Here is a 25,090-nt window from a genome sequence, read left to right on the forward strand (position 1 = left end):
GATTTCAATAAAGGAACTAATTGTAGTTAATGGCTTGTGTTTGTCTAAAACAATCGCTTGAGATATTTAGCATTGGTTTTCAAAAGCTCACTTATAGGCAACTACTTGGGGATTGAATTCTCTAATATGGTATTGCTTGATTTTAATATGATAGCCCTCCCGGGCACATCAGTAAGAGGATTTGTAAACCTCACCCAACCTTCTGCAATTAGTTAATACCCAAATTAATTAGGTACAGCCTAAGAGAGCCATGAAAATAAGCGTAAGGAAGGTGTTCCTGCACTTGTAATCTACCTGTAGTGCCCTTCCTGTGATCTTAAGGAGAAAACAGGGCAAAGAAAGGCAAGGGGTGCGTGTGTTGGAAGAGGGGAGGTGAGGTTTGTTTGTCTGTTTGGTTGGTTAGGTTAAGGCCTTTTTGACAAGGCTTGAGGAGATAGTTTATTTCAAAGAGGTAATAATTAACCAAGCCAAAGTTCAGAGTTTCATTGGGGGTGCAGGGAGAATCAAAGCGATATAATCTCTGTAGCATAGTGACAATAAATAAATAATAATAAAAAAAAAACTTTTAACAGCATCAGTTGTCGTGAGGTCTACTGAGAAAGCAGAGTGCGGCAGCACCTCCAACTTTTTAGCAGTTCCTGGCTCTGCTGAATTTATCAGGTTTGTCTTGTTATTCGGTTGGATGATTAGGAGACAATTATCAGTTACTTCTTTTTAATAGTTAGGTCGCTACTAGTTGAAAGTTTTGGCTAATATAGTTTTCATATGTCCCCAGCAGCCATTCAAAAATGAAACTTCATGTGGGGTTCTGAAAGTAATTAGCTTTTCTCCAGTGTTATTAAGGGTTTATTAAGATTTTATTAAGAATTAATACTGTTTTGCAGATTGAAAGGATATGTAGTTATCTCTGGTTAAAGAGAGTAATTCAGTTAACTAAACAGTGCTCAAAAAAACCCTCAAGTGAGTGCAGTTTACAGCAGCAAGCACTCATAGCCTGTCTTGGCCATGATACAAACTCTTCACGTTGCAATTTTTCTTTAGTCTTTCAAACTTGAACTTTTTATACTCATGGAGGTGGGGACACTTGCTGAACTTCAGAAGACAGGAAAAACGTTGACCATTACTGGATGTGCAGTGAGTCAGTGGCAACACTTAACGGGAAAACACTCCTTTTTCAAGGCCCAAGTGCGGGACCTTGAAGAAGATAACTCCAGCTGTAGCGATGTGAGGGAGGTTACTGCACTGGTGAAGAAAAACAAGTCCGGGTAAAGGAAAAGCCTCGCAAGTGTAACAGCGAGGAGCAGCGTGCCACTTCCTCAGGGAAAGGCTGTGGGGCTTTGTACAGGTGCAGGCTCAGGAGCTCCCTGTGAGCAGTCACCAAGGGCAAAGTGCCAGGGGCCCAAATGCCTCAAGTTTTCCTTTTGAAGCCAAGAGACTTAAGAAAGATCTCTTAGAAACGCAGGCGGTCGCTGTCTCAGCAGCATGACAGGTGCTGGGTTTAGCAGCCTTGGAGAAACTCATTTTTGGTGGAGAAACACAAGTTTTGTGATTCCGACAACGCCTGAGGTGCGCCGCGGCTGAAGGCGCGGGGTCGCTGAGGGGCTGAGCTCGATGGCAGCCCCTGGCCGGCCGCTGCCCACCTCAGGCCTCGCCCCGATGGGGAACGCCGGCGGTGGTTCCGCTGCGTGCCGGGAAATGGTCGGGGCCCGCCCTGAGGAGAAACGAAAGCGAAAGGCAGCGGGGCCGAGGGAGGGGACGGCAGGGCCGAGGGACGGGACGGGGCTGCGGGGCGGCCATGTCGGGGCCGCGGGCGGCCGCCTTCCCGCTGCTGGTGCGCGGCGACTGGGGCGAGGGCGAGCCGCCGGCCGCCCTGCGCAAGAAGCTGCTCCTCTACTTCCAGAGCCACAAGCGCTCGGGCGGCGGAGAGTGCGAGCTGCAGGGGGGGGGGCGGACACCTCCTCGTCTGCTTCACCCACCCCGACGGTGAGGGTTTGCTCCGAGGGGTCCCAGGGGCGAGCGAGGGGACGGGGAGGTGCTGGGTGAGGTGTCGGTGAGGTGAGGTGTAACTCTTTCCGCAGGCTTTTTAGGTAGATGCACGCTCCGAGTTGTGCTGTAGGTTGGACTGTAAGTTGTGGGGTGCTGCCCGGAGAGGCTGGGGGTGCCCTGTCCCTGGGGGTGCCCGAGGCCAGGCAGGATGGGGTTTGGGCAGCCTGGGCTGGTGGGGGCTAGGGGGGCCTTAAGGTCCCTGCCAACCCGAGCCACTCCTTGATTCACCATTTCAAATCTACTACACAGGTATATATTGTATAATGCATAATATGGATTCTATAACATGTAATATACAATATATGGATTTACGTAATTTCATACGTCTAAATTAAGTGTTTAGTACTATCCTCTAGGTGGCTTCTTGATTAATGCTTAGGCTACAAATTAATAAATCCAAGGACTTATCGGACCTCGGTGCCAGGGAAGGTCATGGATCAGATAACCTCGAGTGCCATCACACAGCATGTACAGGACAACCAGGCGATCAAACCCAGTCAGCACAGCTTTACGAAAGGCAGGTCCTGCCTGACCAACCTGGCCTCCGTCTATGATAAGATGACCCGCTTAGTGGATGACAGAAAGGCTGTGGGTGCCGTGGTCTTGGACTTAGCAAAGCGTTTGGTACAGTTCCCCACAGCCTGAAGAAACCGGCCACTCGTGGCTTGGATGGATGTACTGTTTGCTGGGTAAAAAAGTGGCTGGATGGCCAGGCCCAAAGAGTTGTTGTGGATGGAGTTAAATCCGTTGGTGGTGTTCTGTAGAGCTGGGTATTGGGGCTGGCTTTGATTAACATTTTTATCGATAATCTGTATGAGGGGATCGAGTGCCCCCTCGGTAAGGTTGCAGCTGACACCAAGCTGGGCAGGAGCGTTGACCTGCCTGAGGGGAGGGAGGCTCTGCAGAGGCACCTGCATAGGCTGGACTGACGGGCCACATCCAGCGGCATGGCCTTCAACAAGGCTGGGGGCTGGGTGCCGCACCTGGGGCACACCACCCCCCGCAGCGACACAGGCTCGGGGAACGGTGGCTGGGAAGCTGCCCAGCAGAAAAGGACCTGGGGGATCTGGTCGGCCGCTGGCTGAACGTGGGCCAGCCGTGTGCCAGGTGGCCTACAAGGCCAATGCCATGTGGGCCTGCATCAGAAACAGCGTGGCCAGCAGGACCAGAGAAGGGATTGTCCTTCTGTACTCAGCCCTGGTGAGACTGCAGCTTGAGTACTGTGTTAGTTTTGGGCTCCTCACTATGAGGAAGATAGGGAGTTGCTGAAATGCATTCAAGGAAGAGCAAGGAAGCTGGTGAAGGGACTGGCAAATGATGTATGAGGAGCGGCTGAGGGGTGGTTGCTTCTGGAGAAAAGGAGGCTGAGGGGAGACCTCACCGCTCTCTATAACTACTGGAAAGGAGGTTGTAGCAAAGTAGGTTTCAGACTCTTTTCTCAGGTGACAAGAGACAGGATGCAGCGAAACAGCATCAAGTTGCCTCAGGAGAAGTTTAGGTTCGGTATCAGGAAGAATTTCATCACAGAGAGGTTAGGCATTGGATCGCCATCCCTGGAGGTATTTAAGAGACACGTGGTGCTTTGCACCATGGTGATAGGCTTGGTAGCGTTAGGGATGGTTGGACCTGATGATCTTAAGGGTCTTTTCCAACTGATAGGATTCTGTGGCTCTAGGAATCTTCTATATAGATCCATATATATACATGTTTATTAAATTTGATGCATAGTAATATCCTCTAAATTGTAGTTTGAATAAAACAATCTATTAATAGAAGTTAATGTATAATTACAGATATATATTCAAAATATGAAATATAAACATGCAAGAGTGAGGAAAGCATTTAGTTGTAGTTATGTTAAATATATAAATATATATATATATACATGCATGCATTTATATAATTTTTTTTTTCTGTCTTACCATGCTTCCCAGGTGCTGACTCTCCCCAGCTGGTAAGTTGAGGGAACACAGCCCCATGCCGTTGTTTTGGCACTGGCTGGAAGAGAGTGTGAGAGGCATAGGGCTTGTCCTGGGACTCCGGTGCTGCAGTAGGGTGTGACACAGGATTTAAAGTATAAAGTTGTATTTCTAATCACATTGTCACTGTTTTCTTTGATTTTCCTTAGTGAAGCAACGTGTTCTTGAGAGACAGACTCATGAGCTGGATTTGGGAATACAAGGAAAATTGAAGTTGATTGTCACGGAGCTTGAAACAACAGTAGCTACCAAAGAGGAAGCACTTGAAGAAAAATTAGTTCACACAAAGGTGAATAAAAATTGTTATCCTAACTAGAGTTTTGAAACAATGATGGGAGTGCCACATCAGTTATTCATAATTTGCTTTAATTTTATTTTAGGCTCCGGATGCCATGAGCAACCTTCAAAGAAAAGGTAAAATGTTATCCATTGCTCTGATTCTTTGTAAAACAAAAACAATGCTTTTCTTCACACAGATCTCCCGTTCTGTGGGGAGTTGTGCCGAAATGTTCTCTCTGAGTTTGGCAGCCTGGCTGAGGTGATAAAGGGAAACATAACCAGTCAGGCATAACCAGTCAGACTTAGATCATGTGTCTGGTTTTAGCTTCTGAAATAGCCATTTTCTTCAGAGGAGCATCTCCAGAGAGGGGCTTAGTTCTGTGTTGTGGTTTAACCTGGCAGGCAGCTGAGCACCACACAGCACTCAGTCACTTTCTCTGGTGGCATGGGGAAGAGAATCAGAAATGTAAAAGTGAGAGGACTTGTGGGTTGAGATACGTTTTAATAAGAAATGGAAAAAAGAAAAGAGAAAAAAAAAAAGTTAAAAAACATTATTGTTCACCACCAGCTGACCGATACCCAGCCAGTCCCTGGGCAATGCCAGCCCCCTGCCCAACTCCCTTAGTTTTATTGCTGAGCATGACATCATATAGTATGGAATATCCCTTTGGTGTATTTTGGTCAGCTCTCCTGGCTGTGTCCCCCCCAGCTTCTCGTGCACCCCTAGCCTCCTTGCTGAGAAGCAGAAAGGTCCTTGACTCAGTGTAAGCACTGCGCAGTAACAACTAAAACATCAGTGTGCTATCGACATTATTCTCACCCTAAATCCAAAACACAGCACCATACCAGCTACTGGAAAGAAAATTAACTCTGTTGCAGCCAAAACTGGGACAGGAATTGCGCTGAAATTTTATTTCTGAGATTGGCAACCTGGATCATGTGATACAAGGAAGCTTAACTAGCCAGGCATGTTCACCAAGGATGGAGTTCACCTCGCCAGGCTTAGCCATTTTCACCAGAGGAGCATCTTTAGAGAGGGATTTAGTTCTCATATCCTGCATAACTCTTCTAAAATGAGACATACATCTAAGTGCCTATATATGGAAGGTCTTAATCCCAGACCTCGTGTTTTTGCATTCCCTGCAGTTAGGAGGCTTTGTAAAATGGCCCATCTCACCAGTACCTCAGTGAGCTTGGCTAGATCCTCTTTCAGCAATATTCTAGCAAGTTTTATGACTCAAGGAGCAGTCATGCTTCTAGAAAAGAGTACTGCACATCAAAATACACCTGCATCGGTGAAAGATAAATGCTTGGCCACCAAGAAAGAGTAGTTCATCAGAAAGTTTGTCAGTGCTTATGCTCGTGCATTTTGCTTCCTGTTCAAAGCTGCTGTGTATGTTTCTCCTCTTTTCAATGTCAGCTTTCATCATGGGCTTTTTCACACTTTGGTCGCTGGGCCTGGTGGCATGGTTGATTCCAGTGATCTGGAGAGGAGTAAAATCGCAGCAGAGTGCATAGAGCTGTGGCTTCTGCAGCTGTGCCTTTTGTTTTCCTCTTGTCAGGGTTATGCTGGTAAGCCTTTGAAGGAGGCTATCTCCTGTAAATGTTATGGCTGTGGTATCAGTTGTTGCTGTACGTCAGGGTCACTAATAAAACCGCCCAGCCAGCAGAGCGCGGCCTCTTGGCGCGTCCGCCAGCTCCAGCCCCATCACCCTGGATTTCTCCCTCTTGCCTGGGGCCTGCTCCCACTGCCAGCAGGGACCCCCGAGGGGACCGCGGGGCGAAGATGTCTGCCCCCACAGCGGGTGCAGGGGCAGAAGATGCTGCGGGGCCGGGACTGGTGCAGGGTGAGGCGAGGGCGCCGCTGTAGGGGTGGTTCTGAGGGATGGGGGCGCTGGGGGCCTGGGCGGGCCTGCGGCAGGGTGCGGGGCTCCGGTGGTGTTGGGAGTCTCTAGTCAGCTCCTGGAACCGTCTGTTAGGTGCTGTCCTGGGGTTTTGGATGGTTTTGGGATGCTTTTGAGCATAAGCAAAGCAACTCTTGTTTGTCGGTGAGAGGAAAGCTGCCTCTGTTTGCATGGGTGGTGGCCCCAGAGGTGGTTGCTGGGTGGAAGCATCTTCTGGTGGGTCCTGCTGAGCCCTCTTGGGTTCTTTCTGACAGACCACTGAAATTGGGAGTGTGTCAGGAACCTGAAAAGCCTCTCTGCCCCCTGTTGGCACATGGGGCAACTTTTCTCCCTCTGTTCCTGTTTGCTGCCGCTGCTAGCCCTGGCAAGCAGAACGGTGGGGTGCGTGCCCCGTAACATCAAGCAGCTCCAGAGAGAGCTGCTGAGGTGAATCTGCCCCCCCTGTCATTTCTTCTCTGTAAAATTTTGTTGTGGCTGCACCAGCTGATGCCTTGATGATTTCTGTGTGTCGGGTGATGGCTGGTGATCCTTTGGCTGTGCAGGCTGGGGCGGGGAATACTTCAGAGGAGCTGCAGGAAAAGGATGTTTGGGTGTATTGCGATGAGCAGCTGTACGTCCCTGCCAAATGCTGTGCCCGCGGGTCCTTCAGTGCTGTTGTGCTGTGCTGACAGTGGTGCATGGTGCTCTCCAGGAGGCTTTGCATTCAGTCACACAGAGCTGCCTGTAGTGCACGCAGACGTACTGAGCTGTGTTGGGGCTTGTTATGTCTGCACCTGGGCCAAGAGACTCATGCAGAACCTTCAGGGTCTCTTACAGCTCTCACCAGTGCTCGAGGGGCTGTGGCAAATTATTTCATCGGATTTTATCACAGACTTGCCTCTATCCTAGAGGCACACAGCAGTGCCTGTGTCAGTGGACTCATTTACTCGTGGATATTTTTGCTCCACTAAGGAGGCTGCCTGCAGCCCCTCAGATGGTGCAGTGTGTCCGTGGGTATATTGGTTACCACCAGGATGACTGGGTCCCCCTGCTACGGTTGGTGGAATTTGCTTGTACCAGCAGTGTCCCCTCTTCCCCACAGTGGACCATTTTTTACGTGCAGTATGGTTTTCTTCTCCGTGATCACCCACTTACTGCGGTGACTCTCCAGGGTTTTCCTGAGGACTCCTGTGAGCAGCTGCAGCGTAGACATTTTTTTACTTTGGGAGCAGATGGAAAAAGCAAAGGCTGCTCGCAAGCATTCCACAGCTAGATGTCAGCAGATGCTGAGGACTGCTTGCTTGTCTGGTGTACATGTTCATTTGATGCAGCCTTCTTCCAAGCCGAACTGCCATTACCTAACCCATATCAAATCGTGGCCTGGGTTAGTCTGGTTACGTTTCATTTACAACTTCTGTGTATTCTCCAGATCCACTCTGTTTTTCACGTATCCCTGTTAAAATCTGTTCACTCAGATCCCTTTCAGCAGCAACCTTGACCTCCAGTTATGATTGGGGCTAGAGAGAACATCACCTCTAGGCTGTTTTAGGTCCCAAAAAGCCCCAGCGTGCCCTGCAGCATATGTTTGGTTAGACGATATCTCTTCATGGGAAGGAGAGAAAGTAACATATATTTATTCCAAGAAATGTGTACCAATATAGAATATGGCTTATTTCTCTTTCTGTTAAAAAAGAGGCAGAAGCCTTGCAGAAAACGGAGAGTTCTCTTCCAGACACTGACCTTCAGGAGAGACCTCACTCTGCGGAGAACACTGCAGAAAAGCCTGCAGAGATGTCGCCTTCGGTGGTGCTTGAAAATGTACAAGGATGCAGTGCAAAATACATAAGTATGCTGTTGGAGAACATCAGTGGCTTAGCTGTAGATGATGAGTTCATTGTGGAAATGATACCTGAATTAAATGTTGCTGTAGCTACTTTTCTGAAAAGTATTGGTAAGTCACAGTGAATTCTGTCAGTTATTTCCATGTGTATGTACGGATAGTAGCTTTAGGAGCCTAATTCCTCTCCTGTTAGAGATTCAGACAGTTTCTGAACCCCGTATCTGGGCTGTAGTCTCTCAAGGAAAATGAAAGTTTTATATACAGCTCCATGAAAATGTCTGTGCTCCAAATGTTACAAAAAAAAGACTATGACAACTTCATAAACTGAAACTGGAAGAGAATGTTTCACTGCTTTTGTCTTACTTTTCAGTCTTGGTCTCAGTTCCAGAGGACAATGAAAGAGTGAGAAGTGCTTAGTATATTCAGGAGATGAGTAAGAGACATAGCTGTAATTGATAGCAGAAAGTAACATGACTGTGTCCATTTCCCCTTTTTTATTACAACACTGAGTTATTTGGCATGAAAGGCAGTTCTGTTTGAAATACCATGGGAAGTAGACTCAGCTCATTCCTATGCCAGAAGTGATAAATGGGACTGATAATGGTTCAGGAAAACATGTCCAGTTAATACTGCTTTTTCGGTCTACAGATACTCAAGAATTTTTCAACAAATGTGAACAGAACAAAAGATTAAAAAAATTCAACATGACTGCCAGGCTTCTTGAAGTGACCTGCAGCATCAAGGCTGAAAACATACCAGATAACATTTCCACAGACTACATCACAGTTTATTTCGAGAGTGCACGAAATGGAGGTGGGCCTGTGTCAGACATCCAGCTCCTCCCCGAGGAGAACTCAGCTATCATTACTTTCTGTGATCACAAAGGTAATGGCTGTCCCTGTCCCTTACCTAAGCTGAGCAAGGTGCTTCCAGGCAGAGGACCTGAAAGAAAATTACTGAAATTTGGGCTTTAGGAGAAGCCTGGCTTCCTTTTGCTAAAGCCAGCATATGCCATCCTGTTCCTGGGAAGTCCCATGCCTTCTTGAGAAGTGATTTGCAGCTTCTGCTCAAACCCTGGCCAGTAGTTTGAGCATCTTTCTGATCCTGTCTTATCAGGTGTTGTGACCGAGCATTAAGTAAATTCTGGGTCAGATCTCAGGGTTTAGAAATATTGCTGCATGTGCAGGATTTCAGAATCTCTGTTTTTTATGTTACCTGGAGTTCACTTTAATGCCTGCTTTGTGCATGAGTTGTTCCCATGGATGTTTTTTTCCCTCTTACAGAAGTTTTTATCTCTGATACAACATTAATTGTTCTTGGTGATAGAAGAAGCAGGAGATGTTAATGACTTGGACTTTAACAGTTAGCTTTCAGAAACTAATTAAGGTCAAATTTCTTCATTATCTGTGAAGAATAAAGCTAAATAACAGTCTTGTTACTACTCCTTGGGTGGAATCACTGCCCAATTTTGCTGTTAGCCTAAGCTCTGGTAAATACCTCTGTGTAAGGAGACTCCTGATTTAGTAAATTCCTTTAGCATTAATTAAATGCATTAATTAAATTGCTTTTCTTCTGGCATTCTGTATTTGCTTATGAATAGTTTGTACATTAAGTTAATATGTAATTTCCTTTTCTTTGTCTGTTCCAACTAGGAAAAAAAAAAGTACTAGGACAACGATTTTTTATTTTAGGCTGAAAGTAAGGTATGTTTCATAGTAATAATGTGATTTGGCCCTGCTCTGTTCTGGGATTTCTTTAGAAAATGAAAGCCAGGCGCAGCTATACAGGAAAATAGCGGCATAAGCATATTTACTAAACTACTTGGAGCCACACCTACAGAGTGGTTGGGAAATTAGAAAGACATAAAACCAGCTCCTTCTAATGCAAAAAACCCACAAGTTATTTTATTTAACTTTTAGATCTAAAGACTGTTTTGGAAAAGCAGCACTTACTTGAACAGACACCAATTTCAGTGCATCCATATTACCACTCCCTGGGAACAGCTCTATATGGAGAAGAAAGACCAGTTACCAAGATGCCAGACCCTGTCGTGGTACCACTAGATCCCTATGTCTGGCAATTTTTACAAAGGCAAGAGAGACTGATACAAGACATAAACCAGGAAATGGCAATTTGCCATTGTTGTATAAAATGGCCACAGACAGACTGCATGAACCCGGAAATTATGTTGTGTCCATCATCATCTATGTCTGAGCAGAAGAAGCTAATGGTTAAGTTGATTAAGACATGGAAGCAAGATGCTTCCACTGAATTCTCACGTATCATGTCACATTACACAGCTATAAAGTGTAAAGTAAATTCGGCGGACTGGAAAGATGTGAAAAACAGACTGGTGGAAGGCAGTGTGTTGATCAAAACTGATGTTTCTGAGGAGATGGTGGTGATAGCAGGCACCAGAGCAGCAGTGGACAGTGCAGAGAAAGAAGTGAGAAAATGCATGGAAAAAGCCATGAAGGAAAGTGAAAGGAAAAAACAAAGTATAGAAATTTCTGTGTCGGTGATCCCAGGGAAATACGCACTTTTGCGCAACTCTGGGCTAGAAGAGAATATTCACAAAGAATATCCGCACTTAAAGATCTTCTATGATGACACAATGAAAACAGTTCAGTTGTGTGGATTACCTGCAGAAGTATATAAAATCAAAGCTGACTTACTGGAAAGGGTGTTGAATATGCCACGCACATCAATTAACGTCGACCGCTATGTTTTCCTCTATCTACAGCATGAAAATAATAAAACAATGTCAGAGACATTATTTACTGTGAATAATATTAATGCTTTTTATGAGCTTGAGGATGATACTGTGGTGCTATATGGAGATTCTCCTAAAGATCTTTTAGAAGCAGAAAAGCAAATAAAGACAGGCTTAGCATATAGAAGCATTGACGTGGAAGACTCTGCAGTCATGAAGAAGAAGGAGTGGAGTCATCATCTTGCCTTCTTGCGTAAGAAGCACAATTCTTCCCAGGAAACTGTAGTCATTGATGAACATGTTGGAAAAGAAAGTAGAGTGATTATTACTGGCTTTTCTAAGGCTGTAGAAAAAGTCTATCAGAATCTTTATGATTTTATAGATAGAAACACACACGTGGAAAAAGTAATCCCAGCTAAGTCAATGGCAGTACTGCAGTTTGTAGAGAAGGAAAAATCTGGTGTTTATCAGGAATTGGGAAAAAAAGGTGTGACAGTGCACTTTCAGGCTGAGACACTGTGTATTTCCCTGAGCGGACCAAAAGGAGAAGTGCCAAAAGCAGTCACCCTATTTGAAAAAATTCTCTCATCCCTTTACTGGAAAGATGTGCCGATTGATAAACCAGGAGCCAAAGAGTTCTTCACTGAGAGGAAAGATTCATTTATTTTAGAGGCAAAGCAGAAATTTAATTGTTTGATTAGTCTGAAAGAAAAAGAACATCAACAACAACAACAGAGTGAAAAAGTTGATGATAAAGCGGAGAGAAAGCTCCACTACAAGCAAACCCTGCCAGATGGAGTTGAAGTAGCAGTGTATAAAGGTAACTTGTGCAATTACCCAGTTGATGTTGTGGTGAACGCATCAAACGAAGACTTGAAACACATCAGTGGCCTTGGTGAGGCACTGCTACAAGCGGCTGGTCCAGAGCTGCAAATGGAGTATGACGAGCTGGTGAGGAAGAATGAGGGATTGCAGCCCGGGCATGTGGTTATCACAGGGGCTGGGAAACTCCCCTGCAAAAACATCATTCATGCTGTTGTGTGCGGGTGGAGGAAGGATGAAGCAGGAAAGTGCATGCGTTTGTTGAAAGAAGCAGTTAAAAAGAGCCTACAACTAGCTGAAACGTACCATAGCTGTTCTATAGCTTTCCCTTCTGTAAGTGGAGGGATCTTTGGCTTCCCGCTGCAGATGTCTGCAAATTCAATTGTGTCATCCATCAAGGAAACCTTGGAAGAATCCAAGGGGAAAAGCAGCTTGAAGGAGATTCATCTTGTGGATATCACAGAGGATAAGGTACGGGTTCTGAGTGAGACTGTAAAAAAAGTATTTACAACTAAGTCATCCTCCCTGTTGCTGCTGCCAACACAGTCTACAAGTCCTAGACTGCAGGAAGGCCAGAAGGAGAAGAGAAAAGAGGTTCTTCAGGAGGCTAGAGACAATGAGCAGATGCTGACAACAAACGAAGGACTGCTCATCAGAGTGGAGAAGAAAAACATTATAGATGCCACGGTAGGTCTTTAATTTTCCACTTCTCTAACTTCATGTGAAGATTTTCTTGAAATGTTAGTAGAAGAGGAAGGACATTAGGTTATATTGTTTTACAAGATAATTGCTATGTAGGGAAACAGAGACCACGTGCCTGCCAAATGAGGAATCTAGATGGCAGAACTGACAGATTTCAGACTGGGATCTGTCATTCTGAAGCCATTTCTAGAGGCAGCCACGAATTTCAGAATGTTAAGTTCCTAGCCAGGTTCTATTTGTTCTCCAGATGTAGGATCAACATGTAAAACAGACTGATTTTTTCCTAAAGGGAAATACTATAATGGTTTCTAGGAGTATTTATGTGATCTATAGCTAGTTAGGCTAGATATTAAGGGAAGTCAGAAAAGCAGTCCCGTGGAAGAGTCCATGCTTAGCTTGTTTGCCAAAGTATAGACTTTTTTTTTTTTTTTTTTCTTTCCAATATTGGTTGCTTCCCCTGTCATTTTGGTGTCTGTAAAACAGAAGAGCAATACTTGATGTAAAAAAAAATCTCAATGTGACACAAATTTTAAATAACTTGTAAATAAAACACCTCCAGTGGAACTGCAAAGCAAACAACAGACTTTGGAGGTCTGCCTATTTTACTTCACGAAGGCACAGCAACCCTCTTTCACCTTTTTTGGTGTGTGAGATGCTGCTTTTCTGACCAGGAGTATACAGTCCCACTTCAGGGAGAGGGAGGAAAGATACATTAAAGTTTATACATTACATGTGCTTTGTACAACACGTACAACTTTTATCTTGTGATGATGCTGGAGAAGAAGCAGTGCAGCTGCAGTTCATCAACAAGGAAATGTCGGAAAGGCTTGGGTCTGGGGAGAGGGGATAAGGCAGAGTGCAGGGGTTGAGTTTGTTTCACCTGCCCAAACACAGACATCTGCTCAAGACGAGGTGAGTCACAGGCTAACCTCTGCTCAGCGTTTGACAACTCAGCATTTACTGGCAATGGATGACCCTATCTCTCCTGGCTATAGGTATTTTTGTTGTGATTTTGTTGCAGACGGATGTTATTGTCAACAGCATTGGCACAGATTTGCAGTTTGGTGTGGGGCCGCTTTGCAAAGCCTTGCTGGAAAAGGCTGGACCAGAACTCCAGGCAGAGTTTGACAAGGAAAAACAAGGACAGACGTATGGGCAAGTGAATGTGCTCTGCACCGGTGGATGCGCTCTGGCTTGCAAGTTCGTGCTTCATGCTGTACTTCCTGGGTGGGACAGAGGAAAAGGACAGTCCCTGAAGGTACATTTTAATTATTTTTACAATATTTGATTTTGAAAACAGATTCACTTTGGACCCCATCCTGAAGTTTCAGCATTTAAAATAGTTGTTTTAGGCAAACTGACTCTTATTTACTTCTGTTTCTGTGAACCTAAAGATGCCCTAATGGACTAAAAATGTTTTCTTATACCAGCATAGTCTCTAAAGATCCAATAGGACATGAAACAAGTGTATTTTTTTTTTCCTTTAAAAAAAAAAAAAAAAAAGGTTGCTGTGTTTTACAGATCCTAGAAGACACAGTCAATTACTGCTTGAGGAAAACTGAAGAACTTGGACTGAATTCAGTTGCTTTCCCAGCTATTGGAACTGGAGGATTTGGATTTCCTAAAACTATTGTTTCTAAGTTAATGTTTAATGAGGTATTCAAGTTCAGTAGCAGTCACACTCTGAAGACTCTGCAGGAAGTTCATTTTGTCTTGCACCCAAATGACACGGATAACATTCAGGTAGGTCTTCTCAGGGCAAAGCCATCGGTGTTACACAATGTTCTAGTCCAACCTTAACCATGTATTTTAGTTATATGTTGCTTTCTTAAGGTAGTAACTCAGCACTTTCTTACTACTTTGGGCCAATGAAAAGGGGATGGCACTCCGGTGTCTCATTCAACATCTCTGAACTGTAAACTCTCAGCAAGCACAAGCTGCAGATAAAATTTGCCTCACTGTCGGCGCTGTAAACACCTGAAGATGCTCACTAATCTCTTCACAGAGCGATTGCCAGTTCTGGCAATGCAAAGACCATATCTGTTATCGTGCTGTTCACACTGAGGCTTCTGCTACTGCTAATGATACCTAACGATTAACAGCAGTAGTGTTTACTACTGTAAAATGCAACAAGAGCTATGTGACTGTTAATTTTAATTTTCTAAATATTTGGTATATAAACCCTGAAATACTATCTTTAGTCCCTTTTTTCTCTTCCTAGGCTTTTACCAGAGAACTAGAACATAGGGTAACTGAGAATTGCAGTAATGCAGCACCACAGCCAAGTAAGTTTTGTAGGACAGGAGGTGGGACATGGGGGAGAATGTAAATACTGCAAAGTGTTTTTATTCTTACTAGGAAACAGATGAAATGTCATCAGAAGGAGAGCATTTTTTTTTCCTCCTAATGGACCATCATTCTTAAATTCTATTTGTTAAAATATTGAAGAGGAATTTATTTTGTTGAGGGCATGCTCATCCCTTAATGAGACCAGTCTTATTACATGGAAGAGGATATCCTGGTAGGAGAACCATTAATACTCCAACTCGGAGGGTACAAGAACTTGGCATCACATTGCCAAGTAAGCCATAAATAACACGTATTTCTGTACCTTTTCTCTCCCGTATAGGGGTAATAGAGAATGGATAACTTCCTTTCCATTCATTAATTGACACAGTAGCAAAATCATAGGAGTGAACTGCATCAATACCAGACAATTATTCTTAAGAATATATAGCTTTTTTTTTTTTTTCTCTTCTCACTTACTGGGAGCATCGGTGAGATAATGTTAAGAGTGTGCAGATGAAATATGAATTGGGTAAGTTCAGACTAGAAATAAGGAATGGTATTCTTTCTGTAAGGGTAAAGATGAAATAATGTAGAAAAGCGGTGTGGTAGGATCTCCATTACTGGTAATGCTTAAGTTGGATACTCCATGTCATTTAAGAGTTCACGCAGGAAAGTCTCTTACAGAGCTGGTCTGATCAGATAACCCCAACAGTCCTTTCTGAATTGCGTTTGCATGAGCTTACACAAATCAAACTGGTTTCGCTTTCATAGTATTTAAATGGGAAGAATGTTGCACCTTCCTGCTTTCAGAAATTGCATAAAGAGAAGTAGGCAATAAATTCCTCAAAAGGATAAGTTAAAGTTTCCATCAATGAACGAGAATAATACCCCAAACTAGAACTGAAATATTTTAAGATATTCTTATTTTCCTCGCAGATTTCATCAGGTCTGTTTCAACTGAAGTATTGGGAGTTTATGAAATGCAGATTGGTCCCATTATGCTCCAAGTAAATAGTGGAGATATTACGAAGGAGGATACGGAGGTTATTGTAAATATATCAAATCCAACATTTGATGCCACATCAGGTATTGTACTGAATATGTATTTATTTAGTGGTTAAATTTGTGCTAGCCTTTAGGTGGGGGAAGGGGAAAGAATTGTCCATATGTGAAACAATTATGAAGTATTTTTCAGATATGCAATAGAAAGTGGTGATTTCTCAGGAAAAAGTAAAATGTTTTAGCATACTCTGAATATTCCATGTAGGTACCAAACTACTCAGAAGAGGTCTGCGGAGATTTTTCTAGTTTAAAATTAAAAATTATTTAAAAAAAAGGGATTCTTGAAATCAGATATAATTCTGTAAAAATGCTCTTGTTCTAATATATTTCACTATAAGCCAAAGCTCTGCTTTAGTAAACCCACTTGTAAAAAGCCGAAGATTCTTTGGTGACATTGTGAATTGTAAGAATGAAGGACACCAAATGATATAACTCAAAGCAATTGGAGGGTTTGGTGAAGGGCATACTGTTGTCTGGTAGAACAATGAAACGAGTCATTTTTAATGATTTCTTATTAATAATGAAGGCAGCGTTCTCTCTGCATTCAGTACAGTGTGTCATAGAGGGAACTCAGAGGAACTGGCAAGGTTTTATACTTCGGTAGATCTTGAACCATGAGAATTTGGGGAGGTTCATAGAGTACAGAATTTGGCTAGAGTTTTGAATAGAAATAGTTCAGTTAATGAATGTGTATGCTTTTTTTCTGGTATAATTTAAGGGGTTTTCAAAGCAATTATGGATGCTGCTGGTTCCCAGGTGAAAGAAGAATGTGCTCAGTATGGTATGTTAAATGCATTTTTTAATTAGACTTTTGTTTCTTCTCTCCAAAGACGTAATGTTGTTGTTATAAGTATCTATACTGATAACATAACTATTTTATCTTAAAAAAATAAGTTCACACTTCTAGGAATTTTGGAAAGCCCTGTGGCCCTGACACACACTTTGAGAATTTCTGTTTTCACAACCAAACAGAAGTTCAGTACAGTTTTCTGATGCTAATAAATGCTTGGAAAATACTATAATGTAGTTTTTGTTCTCTGAAATTACACAGGCATGTTCCTGACTTAAGAACAGAAACAGTCCCCTTGACAAGCAGGTGCAGGTTTGCTCTTTAAGACATTCCATGATTCTTAAATCAGTTGGTCATTATTTCAATGCTATTATTTTAAACATTCAGTTCTTCTGCAGAATAACAGTTTGAGCTTTCAAGGAATAAGTGACACAAGAAAGACTTCCATCTATAAGTGAACTGTGTGCATTTCCATTGGTATGCTTTTAAATAAAAGCGAGCTGTATTTAAATTGAACGTGATTCGTTAAGTTGTACTTAATAGGAAACTACTTTGCAGGAGAGAACCCAGGATATTGCAGTCAAACAGAAAACACACAATCGCTTGAATTACTGTCTCAAGAAAATCTGAAATCAGAATATTTACAGAGAAAACTTGAATCAACTAAAACCAGGATAATAAAGCACACAGTGGACTTCTTTCTACTTTTTTCCACTCCTAGTTTTTATTACTCCACTGTACACTAGCATCAGTATAAACAGTTGTCTTATCAGAAAATAGCCTCTTTGAAAATGTTGTGTCTCCTTTTTTATCTTCTCTCTTCCAGCTGGGCAGGTTCAAAATGGTTTTATTACTACAAATTCTGGCAAACTGTCGTGCAATAAAATCATCCACTTGATTCACAATAACAATGTGAAGAATCAGGTCTCCAAAGTGCTTAATGAGTGTGAGCTAAGGATGTACACATCTGTTGCCTTCCCAGCAATTGGAACAGGTTTGTATTTTCTTGGGAAACTGATCACGGCTGTGCTGGGGGGTATTTCAGAAGCTGGGACAAAATTAACACATCTGATAGAGGTGTTATGTAGACTTTTACAAGAAACTGTGTAAACTGCTATTTTGTGAAAGTTCATTGTGGTCAGTTCAAACTTCACCAGCACATTTAAAAAATGCTGCTTTTTTAAAAACAGGAACACGTAAAGAAAAGATACTGTTTCAGAAAAGACATTCTGCCCCCAAAGAGTCCATGTGCCTCAGCTGGCCGCCCTGCACCTTTCGTCAAACTTCCCATAGAGCTTACTTTGAGATTTCAGCCCCACAGAAGGTCTGGGGATGGGGGTTGTATATGAAGAGAGATGGAGTTCTGAGACCAAAACCCCACCTATCTACATAAACAGTGTACCTTGACTACAGAAACAGTGGGTTGGGTACAGAGTACCTGTGGGTTCTGTTTCAGCCTACCTACTCCACCAGAGGGCTGAAGGCAGGCTAGCTTATTGGGCTTATGCTTGTGGTTAGTTTAGGAAGCAGGCCTTGAAGAAAGTAGGGTGTCTTTCTCAGCCTAAAGTTCCTCTTGACTGGAAAAAGAGATTTTGACTTGTTCCTTGCTCAGTGTTATAGATTAGGATAGGAGCTTGGTCTGTGGGTCAGTGTTTGGACTCCACAGTAACGGTTACGGCGGGTCCCCTGGCCTCCCAACGTTGTTTGCGTGCTGGTGCCACAGCGGCTCTCCAAGGAATGTTGTGGCTGAAATTTGCAAGGGTCCCAGCAATGTTTCAGGGTAAGCTTTAGGTTGCATTTCAGGTTTGGTGTATGGGAGTGAGAGGGAATGTTTTGAGCTTTATGTTCCCATTTCTGTGTTGAAAGAGGCTGCAGGCTTGTGCCAAAATCCTCCACTGAATTTAATATGGCTTGGCTTTGGTACCCAATTTAAAGATGCAGACAGAGATAGTGATGAAGGAGATGAAGGTGGGGTTTAGAAATCTAGGGGATGCTAGGGTTGACATGCTCATTGAAGCTTGAGAGTAAACTGAGGGAGAGTCCCAGAATGTCTTCCCAAGTGTGCATTGGCTGTCAGCTCTTGGAGCTCCCAGACTTATATGTAATGCTGAGGTCAGGCACTGGGCTTTAGTAAGAAAGCACAGTGGGAGAGCAGTGACACCGATCTGTGTGAGATGGGGATGTGAGCTGCTTTCCGGACGCTGCCTTAATTTATATATTGCTCACTGTCTGATATCTGTCTTTTATTTTTGCTTAGGTCAGGCAGGACAGAGTCCAGACAAGGTAGCTGATGAGATGTTGGATGCTATAGTAGAATTTGCAAGCAGAAGAACGATACAGCATTTGAAAGAAATTAAAATAGTCATCTTCCAGACAAATATGCTCAAGGACTTTTATGAAAGCATGAAGAAAAGAGAAGATTCAAATTCATCCACACCAGAATCATTGATCTCTTTGTTAAAATGTAAGTAGGTGGGTTTTCCATGTGCCTTGGCTCACAGAACTAAAGATCTTTTAAACAAAACTAATAATTAACATATATTTCTTTACAGCATTTTTCTGGGGCAGAAAAACATCTGTTGAGAAGAAAAAGCCCTTGGTTTTGGAGAACAAAGTTGATATCGTTACATTTCAAATTTGTGGAGAAAGCCAAGAAGATGTGAATGCAACTGAGTCTTGGATAATAAAATTAATTTTAAAGGAGCAGTTTGAAAACTGTATTTCAGATGAGCTAATCGAAAGTTTTAATGAGAAACAATTTGGGGTTTTGACAGATCTCCAGAGAAGAAAACATGTTACCATTCAGCTTGAGAAGAACTGTTCTCCCCCTTGCATTAAAATTTCTGGTCTTAGCAGGGATGTCTTTGCTGTTTCTGTGGAAATTCAGAAAATGATCAAAAAAATAAAGGATACTCAAGAAGAACAGTCCAAGTCAGAACTTGTTTATAACCTAGTAGAATGGAGGTATCAAAGAAACGATGATAAATTTGTTGCTTTTGATAAACTGACAAATATGCAGCTGGAGGATGCCAAAATAGCTAAAAAAACACATCTTGCTGTCAAAATTACCAAGAAGAACTACGTGGTGGATCTGAATACTCTACAGGCTAGTGATGACCAAGGAAGTACTATAAACATTCAACGTGTGCCAAAGAATGAAGGTAATTTACAGCTTTGTTGATCAGAAAAAACTTTAATAGAGATTATTGAATTATAATTCTGATAATTACAAACATGGGTATTCCAAACAAGTAGGCTACTCCCTATTTATTTGTTCAGTTATTATTTCTGTATTTTGCTGGGCATGCCATAGCCAGCAGTTCTACTTCCGTAATTCATACTGGTACGTATGATCCAAATCAGAACTTTTATGTTAAATACAAAAATTATCCATACGTATGTGACTGGTGAGCATAGTTTTCATGCTTAAGTCTGACAAAGAAGGTAGTGCATGAAGAATGAGTATAATTCTTCTGTGGTTCTCAAACTTGTTCTAGTTAGGTATTGGTATGGGGATAATTAGACCAGAAAAAATGTAGTCTTAATGGTACCAATGATACACTGAAGAGAGAGAACACTTTTGGAATAAAGTATTGCATAACGTACTGCCCTCTCAGCTCCTTGCAAGCAATTGAGTTTGTAAGACACCTACTTAACCAAGCTAGGTATTTCTGATAATAATTCAAGTCCTGTTTTGCAGATATGCAGTCAATAGAGCTCCCCGCAAAGTGGGAAGACATGCAAGATGAACTGGTCAAACTCGTTACCCTGAAGCCATCGTGTCAGGAATACGTGGAAGTTCAGAACAGGTTTCAGAATACCTGTCACAACCTTGTCATAGAGAAGGTGAAATCCTATGGGGGGAAAAAGTGAACTTTGGGGCTAAAAACATCAATATGCTTTCTAAATGTCTGTTTGTAAAATGTCTGCAACCTAAAACACCTTCCATGTCAGTCTCCTCAACACTGTACAGTGTGGGTGTAAATCAAATGAAATTTCCTAAGAGTTGCACGGCCATTTCTGCCTTCCTAGTAATGCAAAATGAGTGACCCTCAGTCTTCAAGCTGACTCTCAAACTAATGTGGTATTTGCTAGTTAATGTGGTACATCCAATTAGGTACATCCAAATGGAAGCACGAACAAATATTTGTTCCTTTTAATTCTGGAAGTTCTATTATTTATAAGAAATACAATTTAAGAGAGAAGAATGTGTCTATCTTTCAGTTATGCATTGGATTAAACTTTGCCTCCTCTTCTGCAGTTCATTTCATTGCCAGAAGTTGACAAGATTTAATCACCAAATGCGGAACATATGACTGTCAATCTGTAGGGTGGGAATCTGTCCTGTGGGAGATTTGGGAAACCTTCGGGGCTGCAGAGAGGTCATTCTTCAGGTCTTTTTCCTTATGGGAGAGCCTGCTGCCCAGTTAGCTCTCTGCAGCCCTGTCCTTGCAGGCTGGTCATAAAGTTTTTCACTATTTTACTGCTGGAGGAATAGACTTCTTCCCTGTCAGTCCCAGGCAGAACCTTTCAAGCTAGGGTGCTGGTTTGAACTGAAGTGTCATAATTTGATCCTTTTTATTGAAATGCCTGTAAAACAGTGTACAGCAATTTAATTGCTAGGTAGAAGATGGAATTATTTAGAATCAAGAGGGGCAATAAATAGGAGAAAATATGATGAAATTAAGAGAGCATCTGTTTGAAAAATTTTCTGTAATGAGCATGGTCACTAAAATGGGAATAGAACAAAATATTAGCATACAACGGAGAGAAATCAGGTAATGACATGAAGTCTTTTTCCATTTAAAATTGAAAGCTCTTGCAGCAATGCCTCTATGATTATACTTGGATGCAGACAGACAGTTTCCTCCTAAGCTATATTCACGTTGTTGGCATAGGGAACCAGCAGCTTCGATAACTCCCACTGATTAATTTTTATATAGGATTTTTTTCTCATGGGTTGCATAGCTACAAACCAAAGGAAGTAATTATGATTTCCATACTGAGATCTAGAAACGAAACTTAAGTTTGATACAATGCTATCATTACAGCCTGCCCTTTAGTGGGAAAGTCATCAGTAAGGATGACTAGGATGTATAGGATGCATCTCTCATCAAAGCCCTGTGGCGGTAAAGCATCCTGTTCTAAAAATACCAGTGCACAGCTACCATGTAACTGACAGAGTAGGCAAGACAAATGCATGTTAAAAATTACCAAGCTCAAAACCCTTTTGTAAGCTACTTCCCTTTCTGCTTTCCAGGAGGCTCATGTATTCAGTCCCCTAACCCGAACGGCACTAACAGGGCATAGTGAAAATTACTGTCGTTCTTTCAGTTTGGTTTGCTCTTACTGTTTTGCTGTCGTGATAAATATTGATCCCTACTAGCATAAATATAGCTCTTTTTTGTAACTTTGCAGATTGAAAGAGTACAAAATCCCTCCCTCTGGCAGACCTACCAAATCAAAAAAAAATCTCTGTGTTCGAAGAACAAAAAGGAAGATAATGAGAAGTTGCTGTTTCATGGGACAGCTGCATCCTCGTTGAGCACAATCAACTACAATGGATTTAATCGTGGTTTTGCTGGATTGAATGGTGAGTCATTATCCAAAGCAGTTAATTTCCTGATTTTGTATGCAGTGCTAGTTATAGTGCTGTCAGCATGACATGAAAACCAAATAAAGTTGGAGAACAAAATAAACAACGCCAGAGCACAGTCTGCATGGACAGAGGAAACAAGTTGTTTGATTAACCCCTTGTTTGTGAATTTCACTGCTTACAGGGTATCAGAGAAGGCTTTCCCATGCTGAAATCAAACCTAGGCAGCTTTTGAGAAATCTTTTGTATTATCTACCTGCAGAGAGGAATGGGAGCCATTGTTTAGCATCCTTGGATAAGATACCAACTAGCTGCTGGTATCTCCTTTCATCGTATACAAATCCAGCTAGCAAAGTAGAGGTGCAGATACTTCTGTTGCTTCCAAAGATGACAGTACAAGCAGTCAGAAGATCCCACACCCCACCTTTTCTATGCAAATTAAATCAATTGAAATTAATGAATTAATTATTCCCCTTTAATTGTTGCTGGGGGCAACCATTAAACATTTAGCTGAAAGACTGTCTGCATCAGTTTAAAGATTGTCTTGTCCAGTTCCTCTAGTACAGTCATGTAATGTTTCTAATCTGGTGCCATTCAAAGATGAAGGACAGGACCCAAAGTAGTGGAACTTGGCCTGCAAGGTGCCAGTTGCTCTTAAAGGTTCTGCAACCTTACTTCCAAAGTCCTTACTTTTTGTTTGTAATGCTTTCTGCCTTAAGATATAGGGAGAAACTAGGCAAGTTAGAAAGCCTGAAGACTAGACTTCCAGCCTAAGAGATACCTAGGGCTGACTTGATCTTGAGAGCCCTGGACAGCTTAACTCAGATCTGATGGACTCAGACCAGGCTGAAGTTTTAAAAAGTAGGTATTTCTCTGTCTGGATCCTTTAGGCTGAAATTTTCTTGAGAAAATGAAGCCTGATATGCACACAATGAATGACAGAAATAGCTGCCACCATTTCTTTTCAAAACACAACCAGAGGAAACATAGTTTTGCTTTCCTGCTTTTTGGTGCCAGGAACTTAGTTTAACTCAGGGTGTGAGACCGAGATTCATGTCCTCCCTCTGCCTGCAAGTATTGACATCTACCTCTCCATCTCGGCCATGATCTGCAATAGGAAAGGCATGCTTTCCTTCTGTCAGACTGGGTAGCCATCTAAAATTACCCAGATTAGAGCACCCAGATAGGACAGACCTATCTGGTTTGAACAGCTTTCTATCAATGTCAGAAAAAATGAAATCAAGATCAGACAAAGGAACATGATTCCTCTAACTTCCTGTTGTGAAGTATAACTAGAAAACTGTAATTACAATTATATAGTCACTTCAAGTTGAAAAGACTAGGCTAAACAAACAGAGGAACTCTTTTACCCTTACGAAAGGACAGTGAAAACCTGGTTATTGTTAGCTCTGTTGGTATTTACCTGATATCTAAGGGGATTCATGTTCGATTTTGATAAAAAGGATTATTACTAGACCTGTATTGGTAGACTGTAGCCCATGTATAACTTCTACAGAATAAAATAAAAAATAAATTAAAAAAAAAAGGAAAAAAGGTAGCTTTAGAAATTCTTATGGGAATAAGAATACTAATTGTATTTGAAATGTCTTTTCAAACAGCTGCAAGCATTGGGAATGGAACCTACTTTGCTGTTGATGCAAGTTACTCTGCTCAGGATACTTATTCAAGACCAGATACGAATGGCAGAAAATACATGTACCAGGCTCGGGTCCTCACTGGAGAATATTGTGTTGGGAGTGGAGGACTAATTATTCCACCACCAAAAAGTTCAGCAGATCCTACCAACCTCTATGACAGCGTGGTTGATAACATCAGTTCACCAAAGATGTTTGTCATATTTAATGACATTCAGGCATATCCAGAATACCTTATTACTTTCAGGAGATAGAATATTCTTAATAGTCTGAAAATTGTGGTGCCTTTTATGTGTAGAAAGTAACACGGCCATTCTTGATTATTCTTTACATTTATATATTTTTAAGATGGTTGTTTATCTATCCACGTGTTTAAATAAGTCTTCAAATTATTGAATGAGGCCAGGGCAAGCAAATATTTTAGAATGCACTATTTCAGTACTCACATTTCAAATTCAGTTCTGAGGAGATGTAGGCAAGAGCTGTGACACCAGCCCAGACTTCTTCCTAGGCAAGGCAGATGGGAACTGGTGGGAAGGGCAGCTGCTCTGCGTTACCTGTGGCCTGAAGTAGGTGATGCATCTATGCAAGCCCTCACTTCTAGTATTCACCAGAAAGCACCGAGTGGCTGCCTGTGAAGATTCATTGAAAACTCTGTATGTCAGTGGGAATAACCTTGTCTTCCAGCAGAGTTTTCAGTCATTCTTGGGGATCCACTGACCTCGGGTGCTAAGAGTCGTGAAAACAAAAATCCAAGGTAGAACTTGGAATTTGCACTCATTGTTTCACCATTGCCTTATCTTGTGATGGCATACTTTGTGATTCCCTAGATAAAATTTCCTAAATTCATACCTGTTTCTTAGGGGCATTATGGACATGATGTATTCTCTGCATTACGTACAACCATGTACAAAGTCATTGCTCCTGGAATTTTCAAGATAGTAAAGATGGGCTCTAATTTCTTTGGGACTACTGCAACATTAACCCCACTGCAGAAGAACCACTCTGCACTGTCACCTATAGCAATGTACTTAGTTACCACGCTCAAGCTGTAGGAAACACTTTAAAGTTCTGTAAAGCAAGTAAATAGGGATATTTGCACATCTGAACTCTTCGCAAACTGCACTTTTCCAGCTGTAGCCTTACAACTGCCAGCCAACCCCCTTGCATACGCAGTTTTAATAAAGGTAGATACAAATAGCTGATGTTGCGTTGCTGGGTCGTGCTCTACGTGAGGGGACGCACTTCGGGTGCAAGTGCTGCGTTACGTCTGAATATGCTGACGTTACAGCGGCGCTACACTTGGCGAGGTGCTTAAAAGACGAAACAGTTTTCGGGTATTTGCCTGACAGACTCGGGCGCTGCCCCCCAACTCCTGCACCACAGCCCTGAGGCGGCCCCCGCCGCCCAATCGCACGCCGCCTCCCGCCTCCG

General features: G+C 42.5%; 1 protein-coding gene across 1 annotated transcript; it reads left to right on the top strand.

The window, feature by feature from the left end:
- Window positions 1-1,738: 1,738 nt before the first annotated feature.
- On the top strand, window positions 1,739-24,861 carry LOC118169684 (protein mono-ADP-ribosyltransferase PARP14-like). Its single transcript, XM_035331184.1, is given in 18 exon segments — window positions 1,739-1,936; window positions 1,938-1,983; window positions 4,175-4,314; window positions 4,406-4,439; window positions 7,881-8,138; window positions 8,676-8,912; window positions 9,947-12,249; window positions 13,286-13,522; window positions 13,786-14,007; window positions 14,486-14,549; window positions 15,490-15,639; window positions 16,334-16,396; window positions 17,232-17,399; window positions 18,663-18,869; window positions 18,958-19,566; window positions 20,106-20,251; window positions 21,824-21,998; window positions 23,621-24,861. Coding segments are annotated over 18 exon segments (5,490 nt in total). The 5' UTR covers window positions 1,739-1,795; the 3' UTR covers window positions 23,911-24,861.
- The last annotated feature ends 229 nt before the right edge of the window (window positions 24,862-25,090 follow it).

Source organism: Oxyura jamaicensis, chromosome 7 (assembly GCF_011077185.1).
Source record: "Oxyura jamaicensis isolate SHBP4307 breed ruddy duck chromosome 7, BPBGC_Ojam_1.0, whole genome shotgun sequence".
In the NCBI taxonomy this organism is placed as follows: domain Eukaryota; kingdom Metazoa; phylum Chordata; class Aves; order Anseriformes; family Anatidae; genus Oxyura; species Oxyura jamaicensis.